Source organism: Macrobrachium rosenbergii, chromosome 12 (genome assembly GCF_040412425.1).
Source record: "Macrobrachium rosenbergii isolate ZJJX-2024 chromosome 12, ASM4041242v1, whole genome shotgun sequence".
Lineage (NCBI taxonomy): Eukaryota > Metazoa > Arthropoda > Malacostraca > Decapoda > Palaemonidae > Macrobrachium > Macrobrachium rosenbergii.
Window position 1 is genome coordinate 100,219,720 of NC_089752.1, and position 17,955 is coordinate 100,237,674.

Here is a 17,955-nt window from a genome sequence, read left to right on the forward strand (position 1 = left end):
AGTAGAATGATGCACAAAGTTATGTAGGCCTAAGAAAATGTGCATGTCTGAATAATAGGGGGTACGTAAGAGTAACAGTTGTAGGCTTGAACTTAATTTTGCAACATGACTTTGAAATGATATTAGGGTGGTCTGGGATGATAGTCAGAGGTATATTGTTGTTTAAACTGTCAAGTTTGGTGATGAACGGTTAAAATAGGCAGTTATAAGCATTTTAGAGGTGTATATAGCTTACTTAAGAGTAACAGTAGTAGGAGAGTATAGTACTATAATGTAAGGTTACTTTGCGTGTTTTGGGATGATGATTTGGGGTTTATTTTTGTTTGAAATTATATTAAATTGTTTTAGTATGACAATTGAAGGTATATTTTTGTTTGAACTATCAAATTAAGTAGTGAAATGTTAAAATAGACATTTATAAACATTTTAGTTTAAGGGGTACAAGGTATTTGGTAGTTATAAGCATTTTTTAGAGGGGATTTTGCATTTCATGCAGGGTCTGGAACCTAAAGTATTCCTGCGTAAAATGGGGGAGCACTGTGTGTGTGTGTGTATATATATATATATATATATATATATATATATATATATATATATATATATATATATATATATATATATATATATATATATATATATACTGTATACTTACAAATATTGTGGAGAGAGAAAGAAGTGGAGAATGTTAATAAGATTTATAAGATAAAACTCAATGACATTTCAACATTTTTATTTGATCTTATTATGCTTGGCTTGAATGTGCTTACGTTGCTTTTGGTGCATGCACAAGGTTTGGATCTTGCTTGTTAATGTATGTTTTCAGTGTCTACAGGTACACATTCCTCAGGGACAAATTACTTTGCTTTCTTCTCCAAGAGTGTAAGTGCTGGGGAGATGGTATGTCATTTTCATTCCTGGTCCTTTTTGGCAGGTTTTTTAATATTTCCCATAATAATTTAACCTTATACGCAAGCTTAAACGTTTACAAATAAGTTTTCTAAATTACAAAGTAAAAGTATTTTTTGTACAAATCTATTTTGTTTGTTGAAATGTTTTTACAGACAAACCTGTTCCAAAGGTAAAAGAATACCTCTCTCAGTGCCTAATGTGTGTATGCAGTAGGTCCATTGGGTCCTAACTGCCAAACCAGCTAATTATTTGTGTAGTAAGTGCTTTGCAACTTAAATGTAATTAAGTATAAGTTGACAGTTAATTTTACCTTGTATTTAGGAAAAATTATCTGTGTTTAAAGCAAAGCTATCAGTTAAAGGTAAATCTTAATTAGTTGGAGAGGATTCACGTTCTTAAGTCTCCAAATACTAAAGTGAGTACCTAAGACTATACTGATGCTAGAGATAGTAGCTCTAGAATATGGAATATCAATGTAATCACCTGTAGAGTGTTTAGAATGTGTACTGCAGTAGCAGATAAGAATTTGTTCAATATGGATTTCAAAATATGTTGGGAATAGGTGACATGACAGGTTTAGAGAATTTGAAATTCAATGATATTTGTGGTTCAATATTTGTGTATGCAAAAAAAATTCATGGGTGGGTAAGTGACAAAAATTCATCTCTTATGTCTAAAATAGCAGAGATTTACCCGTGAAGTTTATGTTTCAAGGATGACAGAATGGAGAATGTGAGGAGTGATAAGCTGTTTAGTGTCCCTTCATAGAATTCTCATCTCATTAAGGGACTGTTATTTCTGCTCCCACCATTGCCTCCAGTATGTCTAACCTGTTAAGAGTCATATCTTCCAAATATAAAGGTTAGTAGAGGTTGTAAACATCTTTTAATATTTCACCATTAAAGTGAACTGACATCAATATTTCTCTTGAAATCCAGTTGTGTGGCTATGACTTATCATGTGAGCCCTTGATTCATTCTCAAGTGATCTAATTATCACTTTCCATAGCCAGTAAGAGAATATGTTCTTAATGACGGTCATTCTGCATTATCCCCTGAAAAGGAAAAACTAATTAAATCCCTCCATAATCCTTGGTCCATTGATGATACTGTACATGCATAATGGCCTAATTGGGCAAGGAATTGTTGCCCCAGGCATACCTTTTAAGTGTAGTAATACTGAATGGGTCATGGTTATCATGAGTCTTATACATAGTCAGAAGTCAAGGAAAGTCCAATAACATCCTAGCCCTTTGTGCGATTTTCTGAGAAGAGATATGAAGTTGACTGACTCATCAGAAATGGCTCAACGCAAGACTGCCTATGGCGTAAGATCTAATACAGTACAAGACTTGTTTTGAGGGATCATGGTGTGCCTTATTAAGACTTCTTGAAACTGATGCAACCTCCCATCTTTGTGGGTTAATGGTCCTCCTGAAAACTTTTCAGTGAAAGTGGCAACATAAGTGCTTTAGCTCTCCAGAGGCTACTGACAGTTCAAGCCCAGTAATTCTGTAAAACGGCAGACCTATAAGCCTTTATAGCCAGTACAGATAATGCTCTGGTCTTCTGTGGAAAACAACTTTAAGTCAACTATATAGAGAATAGCTATACAGGCTGGATAATATTGCTTGTACTAAACCAGTTACAGAAAGATTTCAGTTTTAACTTACAGAGATGGGCAGTGGATCCCTGCACAACTTGAAGATTACTTTGCCTTCTCTCTTAGAAAAACCTCTTAATTTGAGTTTTGCTGTATATTTTCCAAGCATGAAGATGTAGTGTCCAAGTTTTGGTGAAACCCTGTGGTCTGTCAGCTAGTAAAGAGAAGATTCACTAGCCACAGTGGGTTCAGCAAGAACAGTGCTATTGATACCATCAGATTTATAGATGAGATTATTCAGTCTTTCTGTTGGTGGTAGTGAACAGATTCACTATCATGTTATGCCCAACAGCTGTCACAATGATTGCAATTATTAGTATGTATCAATCACCCCTGCTGAAGTTTTCTGTTAGAAATTGTGGTTCCCAGGCACGAAACTTGAACTGATACACTTGTACTTTTCTGTACAAGTGAATGTTTTTGCAGGCAGTGCTCAAAATCTTCCTGGCGGTGTTGTTGGACATACGTCAGCAGTCTTGCTTTAAAGCTTTCAAGATTACATTGATCACTAGCAACTCCAAATAACCCATGTGATGCCTCACTCTTGAATTGACTAGACACCTGTTGCGTGATAATCTGGTGAATGGACTCTCAGTTCTTTGCTGAGGCATCTGAAAGAAAAGAGGCAATAGAGTAAGGTCTATGCCTCTTCCTGAATTACTTACATCCTGCCACCATTTTAGGTCTGCCACTTATTTGTCTGTGACCTGGACTGGAAAGGTCTCCTTGGCCCTTTTATTGCTGACTATGACCTGTTAATTGTAGCTGTGAAGATCTGATGAAAGATTCATGTGTGGAACTCTTATCTTGGTGTAAACTCCCTCAATATTGCAGACAATAAATTAATTCTGTCTTCTGATGGACAAACAGGTATTCTCTCTATTTATGCCCATACTGAGATAGACAACCCTCACAGCTGATTCCAAATCAGATTTCTCAGTTCACTTGCAACCCTTGCATCTAGCAAAGTAGGAGGCACTTATGTAGAGGGTGGCAAAGGATCACTGGACTGATTGTATCTTTAATCTGTCATTTAATTACCTCCTGAGTCTTTTTCCATTCTAGTGTCCTCAAGTGGCTACTGGAGCTAATACTTTTGTAAGTACTTATAAAGCAGTTGCCAAAGCAAAGTGAAATGACAAGTTGATGCTACCCTTTCCATTTAAAATTGCATTTGCTGGAGATTCTGTTGAGGGGACCAAGATGATGGAGTGTCTCTGCTTCGTGTCACTTATGGCATAATGAATATACAACTGTAAAAACTATGGGAGTCATCTGATACCTCTTCTGTAGTTCCCTTCTCCACCTTTGTTTTCATATTGAATACAAATAGGAAAAGCCTATCTCCAGAAAGGGAAGTTGTCAACATTCTTTCACTACTTGCATAACCCAGGGGCCATTAACAGTTTCTCATATGACCTGCAGTGTTTCTGGAGGTCTCACACTAGAGTAATGTGAAGTTTTATATAAAAGACCTCATCTATTGGCACTGACCCTTTCTTTGGAAAAGAGATTGAAAGATATGTAAGATTCTTTCAAGTTGGTGACCAGAATTGGCTAGCATGTGTACCAGGTTCCTCATTGCACCAGAGGTAGTTGTGATCATGTCTCTTTATCAGACCTATAACTGCAGCCTCTGGGAAGAGAGGGGGCATGCCATAAAAGACTTGAAAATTATCACATGATAAAGCTTCCATCCAAGAAGGACTCTGTGTAGCTTGAGGAGAAGAGTCAGCAATTTTGTAAACCCTCACTCTCTAGCTTGGAAAGCAAAGTAGCTAAGGGTTCAATATTGCATAAACTGACAACTGCCATTGTGTTTGTGACTTCAGTATGTCCAGGGTAGCTTCAGCAAGACATTACCTTCTGCCTTCTGTAGGCCAACAATCAAAACGTAGAATCATATGAAGTTGCTATATACTGTACTACTGCATTATCAAGGTGTCATTTTTGGGACATTGAGAATGTTAGGTTTGTGGCATCTCTTCAGACCAGTGTCACTGAAAGTAGCCTCACCCCACTTCACTGCAAGCCAAAATCATAAGCAAATTCAGTGTTCTGCTTTCTTAAAACTTTAGAATTATGGTTCTTTGTCAGAATCACTTTGAACCAATTCTGTAAGTTTATCAGTTTTTAGAAGGGGAGAGGCTCAGCTCCTTTCATAAGGATTGGTGTGGGTCTTTTTTTGAAGTGACTCATTTTCTTTGAAGACGGATGGCTAGGTCCTTAAAAAAATAATGAGCAACATTGGTCCTTAGATGTGGATCAACTTTGCTTCTCTGATGAGGAGCAACTGTTGTCCTTAGAAGTGGAGCAATCTGATCCTCTGATTTTGGGTAGTTTAAGTCTTTTGATTAGAAGCAGTCAGATCTTTAGTCAAGGAGATGCTCCAGACTAAAGTAAATGAGAGACTTGGGACCTTATGTAATAAATGGTTCATTCTTTATGAGAAGAGTAGTTGGGTCTATAGTATTAGAGTGGCTTGGCTCTTTGGAACTAGTGGCAATGGGCATTAGAAAGAAAGTGGCCAGAAGATCAGCTGAGGTGTGACTAGCAACCAGAGGATGACACAGAGCTCAGTGTATGTGTATGCTCTGTTATAATCCTCTTAGAGGGCCATGCTGGATTATTCATGGAATGGACAAAAAAAGGTATAGGATAAATCATGGTAGTACAACTGGAGAATGAGCTGGTTTGCCACTCGGAACCCATCAGATCTACTGCAAAACTGTACTAGGCACTTAGCAAGGCTGACGTTATTTCCTTTGGAAAAGGTTTGCGGGTAGAAAATTTTGACAAACAAAATAGCTATACATTATAGGTTTGTCATTCAGGATGTTCTTTTATCATGTAACGCAAGATAAATGTTCTTTAGAAAGCCCTAAGCTTTGTCTTTGCAAATTATATTTGAATGAATTTAGCCGAGATAAGATAATTTATTAACAAGGTAGAAAGTCTGTATTACACTTATGCAGTGTGAATGAATTTCAAAAGGGAAGAAAACACACAAGATTGAATTGTCAAGCATAGCTTGTGAACCCATTTATTTCTTCTACAATCTTCTTTCATTATGTAAGTATTTTCAAATGACACAAATCCCTCCTTTATTCTCATACATTTGTGATCTTTTGTGAGTTTATTAAATCTCTTCAAACCCTGAAAGTTTTATAATCATATGCTCCTCATTTCTCACTCAAATTGTGACCTTCCTTTTACTGTCCTCATATCCCTAGAGACTGAAAATTTTTATTTTTTCTTGACTTTTGGTATGATTTTTGTTTTTATTTTCAGTTTTATACTCTCCCATTGCTGCCCCTTGGAGATATGCTGTGTTGAAAGCTGGATTTAATATAAAGATTTGACAATATTCTTTTGTTGTTATGTTAGGCTAAGTTTTTCTTTTTTGCCACTGCATTTTGGATATCTTAGAGCATGTTTTTATAGCCTTAATATGTACAATCTTAGGTTTGCTTGCTTCTGTTGGTGTAGCTGGTCTCCTTTATTAAGAAATCAATCACTGTTTTTGAGATCAAGGGTCTTGATTTACCCATACTGAATGCCTTGAGTTTTGAGGTTTATCATGAATCAGCAACAGGAGCAATGTTTGTAGAAGATATGTATTCATATTATATATATTCATTTGCTCAATTTTTGTTTTGGTTTATTTGCTTTGTTTTTAAGTTATTGATGGTCAAGGTTTTCTCTAGCATCTCATTGCTCATTAAAGGGCAAGCCTTTGGCTACACTTTTGTTTTATAGGAACATGACTAAACTGGAATGTGAAGCAAATGTGAGCTTTTGATTACTTTTCATGTATATAAAATTCCAGTTTTGTCAGACATTGCAATTATGGTCGGGGTGCTGCCGCATGTAACCATGCCTGTGTTCACTTGTGATTTTAAAGGCAACTTTTGCTTTCATTATTTTTTTCACTGTATCTTCCGGACTGCAGCTGCCTTTGCTGTGGCCCTTCACTTTTGTCTGAAATAGTTTTTCAGTTCCTAATTTTTGCATTATGCATTTGAAACGCAGCTTCATTTTAGTTCATAATGGTAAATGTCAAGGTTAGCATATCAGTAGCATAATGTGTATTCAGTGTAGCCAATGATAAATTGCATATTGTTACTTATAAGTAAAATTATTGTGTATTGTATTAAATTTAAAACCTTTGCATTGCTTTTAATTTGCTGACTAGTGTCAGTTTTATGTAAGCTTGTTTTCTGCTTTGTAAATATTGTTTATATATAAAGTACAAAATTTTTGTAGCTGTTTGTGGACTTTATGCTGCAAGGTAGTATAAGATCGTCAGAGCATAGTTTCATTTCTTTACCCCTCTCCAATGCGTAAGATACTCTGAAACAAGAAGTAAAGTGATATCCTTATTGCAGATCTGAATGAAGCACTTGCAGAACCAGCCGAAGACGAAATTAAAGATGATCAGTGGCTTGGGGTTACCCTTAAGAGCCAAGGTCCAGGAGGTAAAGTATTGGTAAGTTAGCCAGCCAAAGATAGCTGAAGATGATGTATTTAAACTGTTATCACACTGTTATTTAAATGGGGTGTTGCTGATTTTGTTTTTTATTCTGTCTTGGATGCTTGTGAAAGTATTCAGAGCAGTGAGAAATACTGTACTACATTTGGGGGTAAGCTCTTTTCAGAGAGTGAGTGGAGGTGATTTTCTGCCACTGATGTTCTCAGATGCTGCTATAAAACAATAGTGTAACAGTTTAGCACAACGATGTGGATGAATTTTGAGAAACACATATGATGATGTGTTACCATAATATTGGTTAAAGTGATGACTCACTAGTTTAATGGCCATAGTATAAGTATATGAGTTGTATGAAATTACTTTGAACTGTACAAAATAAAGCAGAAAAAACATGAGAATCCTGGAGGCTTTTTGTCCAAACATTCATTGGAAGTGTTCGACTCAAAATATCTAGTGGAAAGGTTTGCAAGATGACCTGAAGTAACACTGCAGGAATGGTAATGATCATTTGGTTGAGGCTTACTCCTCTGATTAAACTGCAATTTGGGCTTGTCAGCTTATTTGAATTTTGTTGAGTACCCTGTGCGTTAAAGCTAAAGCCATCCAAGTGGGTACCATAGGCTCTTCAGAGATAAACTTTTAAGAGTTAGGATATCAGAAATTAATTCAAGTCAAAAGAATGGAGAAGGTCAGTGTTTCAGTGCAAGTGTTTTGTGGTATTCTAATTTTAACATTTTTGTTAGTGCAATTGCTGTTCGTTCTCAAAGGAGTTACTCTTATGGTCCCCTCAGGACTCCGTAAGACAGACCAACCAGGCAATATCAAAGAATTCTCTCATAGTTGGTCTTGGCCAGAATGGTGCTTTTGATAGACACAGTGATAGAGTATAAAAGGACTCAAGGCAAAAGGCCCCTTCCTTAGGCTACAGTGATTACCCGGTTTTCCTTTACTCTTCTCACACAAATGCGGCAACAGCACAAAAACCAGGTAAGATCCCCATTACTGTTGGCCTGTTGTACGATTCACATGCCCCCAACTGTGTTCCAGAGTATTTTGGAAGGCTGTGTAGATGAAATGTTGCAGTTATTTGCTGAAGAACGCATAGATGAAGTGTTGCAGTTATTTGCCAAGGAAAACTAAGGTCTTGTAAAAAGTTTGTAAGGGGGGAATTTTGGATTAGGCCACTCGTCTATGCCATGCCTTCTGCTTTGCTGTCAATTTTGACAATTTTAATATCTCATTAATTAGGAATTTTTTTTTAACTAAAATGATTAGTCGATGGGGTTTTTTTGCTATATTTAAATAATTTTTGTTTGCGGAGTGAAAAGGAAAATCTTTCGGCCTAACTCCTTGATTACAAAATGGTAAGTGACTTGACTTGGAGTTTTACCCTATGTTTTTCACTTACAGGCCAGTTTTAAACTAAGTATCCCATGTTTCTTTCTATTAACAATTAGGAAACATTTAAAAAAAATTATGTACTTCAGAGACTTCCCCCATTATCTTTAATATCATATCAGGGGAGTTTTTTGTTGTAGGGGAACATTTGCCGCATTTTGCAGATCTACACATAGTGGTGTCACAACTTTTGAATAGCCTAAGAAATAAAGTTTGGCTCCTAATAATTGAAATTAATAGTTTCAATGATATAGTAGTTACCAGTATAAAAATAGGAGCTATAACACCCACATCATTGCAATAGTTATTGATAATTTGAGGTAAAGCACCACCCATTGTAATATAGATGGTACTTTAATGTCAGTTGACTAAGCAGATTTCAGTTGCACATAAATGCATCTCATTGAGTGTTTTTGAATAACTTAAAACAGGACCAATCAGTTTAGCACACATATAGCCTTTTAATTTAGTTTCTAGGTTAGCATTCATTATAAAATACGCTAGTCTACAAATGTCAGAAATACTCCTGAGATTCAGATTCAACTTACAAGCATAACCATGCAAAAAAAAAAGAAGTAACTGTTTTAAATATTGTGCCTCCAATATAAGTTTTATACTGGTGGTATTTTAAATCAGATTTGCTAGGCTAGTTCTTAATGAAATAGCAGAGCATTCCAAGGCTATATTGCTGTATTAGTGCAGTACCCTAAGTAATGCATATCAACCATTATTGTGTTGGTTGCTTAATTATATGTCAAGGTCTCCCATTTTTATAACCCATTCCTTCTGATATTCATGGTTTTTTTTTCTTGGCAGGACAGAGACTGCTATCCTTTCTTGGTTCATATATTATAATAGTGGAACCTGGTAATGGTACCTCTAGTTTTATCATGATTTAAAGGGTTGACACCAATACAGTACTGTAATTATATTATCATTAAAAGAATGTCACCCTCTGAGATCTTTTACTCAGTTGCCACAGCTGTGTACTCACAACTATGCCAGCCCATTTCATGCTGGTGCATGATCTGCTTATCTAATTGATACATATGGCATGCATTTGATTGTTTCTCATGGGTTTTGTTTTTCCTTACTGCAGAGTTGCTATAACCCCTCATTAGACTCCCAAGCCTATTCCTGGCAGCAACAATGTGGCTACCCAGGCCCAGTTCACTCAGGATGGTGGTCCATAATAAGGAAGTTTTGTCCAAGGCTTGTTAATAGTTTCTGAACAAAATAATGCACAGTATGAGAGGAGTTCTCAATACTGATCGCCACTACACCAGAGATGGTGCCGAGGATCCCTGATAGGAATTCAAAACAGCTCTGGACACAAGAGTTGAAGGTTATCTTCAGGACTTTCTAAAATCTTCCAAAAAGAGCCAAGAAAGTCATCAAAAACCACCTTGCAAGAATTAATTCTTGCACAAAAAAAAGAGGTCCTCAGAGGAAGTTAACAAAAAACCCAAGGCTAAAGAGAAATAGTCTCTTGCCTAGATCCCTTTAGAGTCAAGACTCAAATTGTTATGACCCTATTTTCATAGTTTCGACTGGTTCTAACATCTTGAAGCCAGGAGGATCAGTGACACCAATACACCAGCCCCTGATAACAGTATTGATAATCCTTGGTTTGATGCCTCAATGTGTATCCTTTCACAGACAGCAAATGCCTCATCAATGAAAGGAAAAAAGTGGTTGAGAATTTTTATGGGTAGAGCTGTTTTTTTCTAATATGGAATGATGCTAGGTTCCTCCTTTGGCAGGCATTTAGAAACCACCAAAGGAGATAGTCATCCTCCCTGCTAGTATAGTAGCAAAAGCCACTAGGGCAACCCATTTTTTTATTTCATTGAAAAGTATGGTACCTCCATAATCTTGGAGAACCCGCACCCTCCTTTGGGTGGTACCAGCCTTCTGCCCCTTATAACAGTAACTCATGTGAAGCCAGATATTATGAACTTTGTAGTTACTGGGAAGCATAAGAAGATGTTGGAAATAAAGCTGTTTATTTCAGCTATCTGAGCATCTGGCAATTCCACAAAGGGATGGACCCCTTCTTTTGAATGGGAAAAAGTTCCAGTTCATTGTGGCTGCCCAGGAGTTTGGTATCTTTATGGGCAAAATCTCAGATGAGACTGTCACCTCTGATTTCCATTGCACGGTTCCGCCTCTTTTCTCTGCTGTCCAAGTACCTTCACTCATTCAGTGTGGAACTTGGAGAGTAACTATTGATCTGAAAGTGACATAATAACACGTCCCTATTACCTTTCTGGGTTTCAGATCAAGATCATACCCTTTGTGTTACATATTACACAGAGAATCTAGAAAAAATTAGCAGCAATAGTTGTCCAGGAACTCAGAAAAGATTGTGTAATGGGGGAGCTACCAAAGAAGAATGTCTATGCAAACTGAGAGTGATAGTCAGCAGACTCCAGTCAAGGGGTTTCCTGATTAACTGGAACAAGTCCCACCTCACGCCCAAGAGGCATTTGTGTGGTTGGGTCATTGTTGGGATATCCTTCATGGTCAGTTATCTTCCTAGCCAAACTCAAACCAGAGTAAGGAAGGATCTGCAAAGGTTCCTTACCCAAAATGAGGTTTTTCCCTGAAGTTAGGCCATTAGGAAGATATTCTGTATCTGGAATGTAACTCTGCAAAACAGGTAGAACTGATTCCTCTGTCCATGGTAGCAATACACTTGGATACCTCCTAGACAGGTTGGAGAGGACATTGGGAGGATTGCCAAGTAGCAGGAAGATGGCCTCCTGTTTTAGGGAGGTGCCACAGCAGTTTCGTAGAAATGGCCATCTTCCCACCCCTCAGAAAAATTGGACTCACATTTTATTGGTCCTAGACAATATGACAATGATGATTTGTGCGAAGAGGTCAGGTTCCACGGTGTCAGTAACCTAGATGTTGTGATGCTGGTTTTAGTAACCATAAATCAGTCAGTCAGGTTAGGTTCCTGCTCAGCCTCACTTAGTGTAACCATGCTGTCTATGCTATGGATGGCTCTGGCAAAAAGTGGCCCTTGTCAGCAACCCACCTCATGGGGCTGCTCAATGCCATAACAAACTCCGTCAAAGTGGATGGCGGTATCGAATGAGTGGATGCTAAATAAACCATCCTTTCAAATAACAGGCAGTCCCCGGTTATTGGCGGGGTTCCATTCCCGACAGCGTGACAATAACTGAAAGTCGCCTATATAGCACCGATCCTCGGTTATCAGCGCCGATAACTGAGGATCAGCACCAATAGCCAGAGATCGGTGCTGCTAACCGGGAATCAACGTCCAAAATCTGGTTATTTCCGTCGTCGCTAGACAAGCACCGTAAAACCGGATCGCTGATAACTGGGGACTGCCTGTAATTGCTAACGTGCTTCCGCATCTAGAAGTGGACCTGTTTTCCACACACAAAACCTTCAACTTTCAGTGCATTTCCAAACCTGGACAGTCAGTCAATAGCAAGAGATGCATTTCTACAGGACTGGAACAAATGGAGGACATTCTACCTTTTTCCTCCATTGTTCCAAATTTTTAAGGTTTTGAACAAACTGCTAAGTTTCAATGGAACCACCTACCTAGTGGCCCCAAATCAGCCAGAGAGTCATTGGTTCCTGCTGCTTCAATAATGGGCGAGAACATCAGTCCTAATACTGCCCACTATTCCGTCCCAGAACAGGGAAAATGTTGTATATGCATCCTCTTTTCTGAGCTGTGGCCTTCATGTGTGGATTCTTAAAAATCTAGTCTACCCTGAAGATTATTTACTTAACATTCCTAGGTACCTGGTGCAGAAAGTAAGTTAAGTTTGTCCATCCAGCAATACTAGTCCGTATGGAAAGTTTGGTTGGATTACCTCCACACTGAGAGTAGGTTGAACCTTGGTTGGATTGATTGATTTATTATGAAATTTAGGTCTTGAAGACCAAGTGCCGGAACTCATCAGGATTATTCAGTGCCGTAGTGAAGGTGAAATATATAAATTTAATTTAATGATATGATTGATAATGAATAGGTGAATGATGACATACTAGTAAAATTCGGTGTTAAAATATGAACGTAAAAAAATGAAGAATGATATTAGAACCAACAAAAAATAAGTATATATTAAACTTTTATATTCATAATATATACTTAGTATAAGAATAAATATGACTAAAATCTTTATTAAATATACTGAAATCATATCTCATTAAAATAACCAGATTCTTTCAGATAACCCGTAAGGTTATCTACCTCAGCATCATCATTTAAAATTTCTAAAATAGTCTTCCCAGTTAGTAAGTACTTTGCCCTAAGGCGATTAAATTTAGGACAGTGCACCAGCATGTGCTCAACGGATAGCTGACCACCACAGTGAGCACAAATTGGGGCACTGGCTCCCTCCAAAATATAGCTATGAGTGAAGCGGGTATGGCCAATCCCAAGCCGTGTTAGGATGACCTCAAATTTTCTATTACGATTAAAACCCGAACTCCAAAAATCTATACTTTTTCTAATGTTTCTGTACTTCCTATTTGTGGATAAAATGGGGAAGTCCATCTCTGCTGCCATTTTGTGCGAATGTATCGTCTGATAACTGGACGCATATCCAAATGTAGCAACTTATTAGTTAAGAAATCAAACAGTTTTACTTTGTCTAATCTGGCTGTATGAGGACTAGCACCTTGCTACTCCTACAACTGTGTCATACAAGTCTGTTTTATTGAAGCCCTTGCTTTAAGGGTGTGGTATTGATTCAAATATAGGAGTTTTAATTCCTTTCTCTGGTCTTTTGCATTACAAAGACCAGCTCATGCAAGTCTTCCCATTACTAGGCCCCTGAATATGTTTTTTTGACTTATGTCATCTCATGTCAACAGAGCTCAACCATCTAGTGCAAAATATTTTTTAAGGTCGTTGGGGTGTTCAGCTATTCAGACTGGACCACAGGAGCCCTTGCAAAGAAGATCGAAAACTGTGGCGTTCTTGCAGGGGGCTTGTCTTCTGACTGGCTGGATGTCCTCTCTTTTCCTAAGGAGTCAGTTCCGTTTGGCACTGGGACAGTCTCCCCTCTTCAACAGCAGCCCTTTCAGGGCAGTAGAGCAAGATTCCAGTATCACCCTCGCTTGAACCTACGCTCAGTCAGGCCAGTCAAGAAGACCTCTACTAAACCCTCCTCTCGCAAGTGAGGATCCAGTCCTCTGTGTACCAGTGGAAGCCAGACTTCTCCATTTTTGGGGGAAATGGGAAATCAGAGGCGTAGAAAATTGAGTTTTGAAGATTCTACAAGAGGGCTACTCCATCCCATTCAGGAAGAAGCCTCCCTTGGTTTTGACGCCCATTGCATTGACAGCTTACTCTGTAGGCTCAGACAGGTATTCGGCCCTGTCGGAAGTTGTAAAGGTGGTCGAAGACATGACACGGGGTTTTTACAACCAGCTGTTTGTTGTCCCCAAGTCATCAGCGGGGTTAGAGACCTGTCCTCAACATTAGTACCTTGAATTTTTTTGTTTAGAAAAAGCAATTCAGAATGGAAACGAGCCAATCAGCCCTGTCTTCCATTCATCAGGGAGACTGGATGGTATCCATCAATATGCAGGACTCATACTTCCATGTCCCAGTACATCTGGACTCCAGGAAGTACCTGAGGTTCATGTTCCAGGGCAGAGTTTTGGGGTCTGTGCTTCAGCCTCTCTACAGCTCCTCAAGTTTTTACTAGTGTTCGCGCCCCTCTAGCGAAGTGGCTCCACCCCATAGACATTAATGTCTGCCTGTATTTAGACGATTGGCTTCTACACTCTCCCTCAAGAGAAAAGTGCACAGAGGACTACAGAGGACCTTTGTCCTTGCCCAGGATCTGGGCATAAATTACTAGTCAACTTACAAAAGTCGCTACTGACTCCGACTCAAGTAATTCTTTATTTGGGGATGACAATCAACTCTGAGTTTTCGGGCTTTTTCGTCCCCCAAAAGAGTTGAATCTTGCCTTTAGACAGTTTGAAGCTTCCTCTCTCTCCTGTCCTGTTCAACCAACTAATGGATGAGTCTTCTAGGAACACACTCATCCATCGAGAAGTTCGTCCCTTTAGGAAGACTCCATATGAGGTTATCAGTAGGAAGACTTTTAGAAGGAAAGTCTCTCCTTCCTTTGAGCCCCAGCCTAGCCTTATACTCAGATGCATCGGATCTGGGTTGGGGGCTCCTCTGGAAGACATGGAAGTTTCAGAGATGTGGTCCCCGGAAGAGAGGGAACTTCACATCAATGTAAGAGAATTGAAGGCAATACATTTGGACTTCAATTGTTTTCAGCAGCGACCTTCAACAAGACAGTAGCGGTCCATTCGGACAAAACTACCGCTCTGTCTTACATCATGAATCAGGGAGGTACTCACTCCTTCTCCCTCTGTGAAGCAGCAAAGGATCTCCTTTTGTGGTCACAGAAGAATTGCACCAAGGTTGTTAAGTGATTTATCCAGGGCAAGCTGAATGTTCTGGCAGACGAGCTAAGTCACTGCAGACAGGTTCTACCAACAGAGTGGATGCTTAATCCTCAGGTATGCACCAGCCTGTGGGGAAAGCCGTCGATAGACCTGTTTGCAACATTGAGGAACCAATGTTTTGTTCTCCGGCCCCGGGTCCCCTGGCATGGGCGACAGATGCCATGCTTCAGGATTGGTCAAACCTGGTTGTGTTTGCCCTCCTGCCATTCAGGCTGGTCAGGGAGTTTTAAACAAATCTTTAACACCGCAATACTTCAATGACCCTAGTAGCTCTGTTCTGGCCTCTAAAGGAGTGGTTCCCAGACTTTCTCAGGCTGCTGGTGGACTTTCCAGTGCTTCTGCCACAGAGACCAAGTCCCCTCAGACAGCCACATTTCCATCGATTCCACCGAGGACTATCCGCTCTTGCTCTGACAGGCTTCAGACTGTCAGGAGACTTGTCAGAGCGAAGGGCTTTTGAAGACCAGCTGCAGAGGCGATTGCAAAGTGTAAATATCAGTCTTCTTGTAGGGTCTACCAGGCCAAGCAGGCAGTTTTCCACATGCTGGGTTCTGTTTTTAGACTTGGAGGCTTGGATCTGTCGTCTAATCAGGATATTAGCGACCTAATTAAGTCTTTTGACATGACTAAGCAGAAGAGGACAGACTCAGTCTCCTGGAACCTGGATGTTGTCCGTAAATGGCTCTCGGGCCCTGAGTTCGAGCCCCTTCGCTCCACTTCTTTCAGAGATTTAACAAGGAAAACCCTTTTCCTTGTTGCTTTGGCTACAGCCAAAAGAATCGGTGAGCTGCCCGCCATAAGTAGGAGAGTCGGATTCTCTCAAGGAGATGGGCTCTGCTCATTTATGCTCGGCTTTCTGGCTAAGAACGAGACTCCTTCCAAGCCCTGGCCCCGTTCTTTCTTCATCAAGAATTTGATGGACATTCTTGGTCCAGAAGAAGAAGAGAAAGCTCTTTGCCCTGTTAGAGCTTTGAGATATTACCTTAATAGGACCACTTTCCAAGAATGCAGTGGCATTCTTTTTAAGAGACATTATCTCTGAGTCGCACTCGAGAATTTGGGAGGATTTTTTACCTGCCCTTAACGTTAAAGCCCACAAAATTAGAGCTGTCGCCACCTCATTGGCTTTTAAACATAACTTGTCATTATCCGCGATTCTTCAGTCCACCTATTGGAGGTGTAAATCAGTGTTTGCGACACATTATTTGCATGAAGTGGAGACGGTGTTTGAAAGTTGCAGTACCCTGGGTCCATTGTCAGTGGCTACTAGCATGGTGTTGGGGGATGAAGCATAGGAGGTATTCCTTCTATTCTCTATTTCTCCGCCTTGATATAGGGTGTCGAGTTTCGGGGAGCCTGGGGGTACTGTGTACCTGGAGTACCCACCAGTCTTTTAGTGGATGGGTAGTGGTTTTTATTTTGTGTAGGTAACAGCAGTGTCTGGTTTGTTTATTTTGTGGTACTGCGCCCAGGGCAAGGGCACTTATTGATGCTTTGCCAGCCATCGGAATACTCCATCGCTACAAAGCTCCCACTTGAGTAGAGGTGCTCCACGGCTATACCGCCACACCACTACAGGTTAAGATGAGCACCAACCAGAGGCAGTATCTTTCTGCTGTAGCTCTCTTACCAGCATTTGACCGATGCTAGCTACCTTTTTATTTCAAATTCATTACCATTACTGAATGTTTTGAGTAGAATATGTCCATGTATCCCACCTCCTGTCAATGTGGGATTCAGCTATGTAATTACATGGTAAGTTACTTATGTGAAAATTATAATTTTCATAATAAAATTAAGTTTCATAGATACTTACCAAGTAATTATAGAATCGGAGACCTCCCTCCTCCCCTCTCATGGATATACTGTAAGTCACAAACGAATTGAGCTCTTCAGCTTTGTTGTACCTATTTTTCCCCGAAAGTGGGCAGGGCTGGTTACCTGCACTAAAACAATAGAAATGTTACCACAAGTTTCAAAATTTAAGCTGCTGTGCAAGTTGAAAAATTAGCTTTGTAATTACTTGGTAAGTATATATGAAACTTAATTTTATTGTGACAATATCATTTTGTTCTTCATAATCAAAACACTTTTGGGATGGGTCTGTTTCTTAAATCTACTCAGTAATCAGGTTTTCTGAAGAATTGGCTGCTGCATGAATGTTCTTTTACTGTACACTTTTATTGCACAGTACAGTACATATGAGGTGCCGCATGTCAGAGGGGTCTATGTGCAAAAACATAGTTTTGAAATATTAAGCTTTAATGTTTTCCATTTGTACTGGAACCAATTTACTGTATATCATGTGACTTTGGACCATAAGTTTGGGGGGATTAAGGGTGATTTTCGTTTGAAACTTTTTCCCACGTGAAAATTACATGTCTTTTCTACTGTATATCTTCCCACCACTAACTCAATAACACCATGTTTAATGGTTAGGCCCCTCTGACATGCAGCGACTCATATTACATTTGGCTTTTAATCACCCATATTTGGATGAAGTATTTTGTTTGTCAACTTGAAATCATCTTTTAATTTTATTCTCTTTACTTTGTCATTCAGGTGTGTGCCCATCGTTATATGCATAAAGGACGAGGATTTCAGTGGGGATTTGGACTGTGTTATGTTTTATCACAGACCTTGGATTTAGATTCTTACTTAGAACCATGTCGAGGAAAACCTGTAAATGAGTAAGTAGTACTTGCAAATGATTTGGTCAGAATTATTATATTTTCATTTCTAATGACTATATTTGCATGTTTCACATTGTTTCAAGTATGTACTGCTGTTACTTCAAGCTCATTTAATATACTAACAAACAAAACTTTCACCAGCTATATACTATACTTTTTACCTTTTAAAAAGTCTACTTAAAAAGTCTACTTAATCCTTGTTACAGGAATTATGTACTCCCATTGTAATTTAAATGATTAAGAGAGAGGAAAATGTATGTTTGGTATTGAAAGATGCAAAGAAATAGCACTCCAGAGAGAGTGAGGAGAAAGAGA

General features: G+C 39.1%; 1 protein-coding gene across 1 annotated transcript in view; it reads left to right on the top strand.

Annotated features, from left to right (window-relative positions):
* LOC136843791 (uncharacterized) overlaps positions 1-17,955 on the top strand; it is a 225,775-nt gene that overhangs the window by 107,914 nt on the left and 99,906 nt on the right. Inside the window, 2 exon segments of the mRNA XM_067112518.1 lie at positions 6,960-7,060; positions 17,510-17,637. Coding sequence (XP_066968619.1) covers positions 6,960-7,060; positions 17,510-17,637 — 229 coding nt within the window.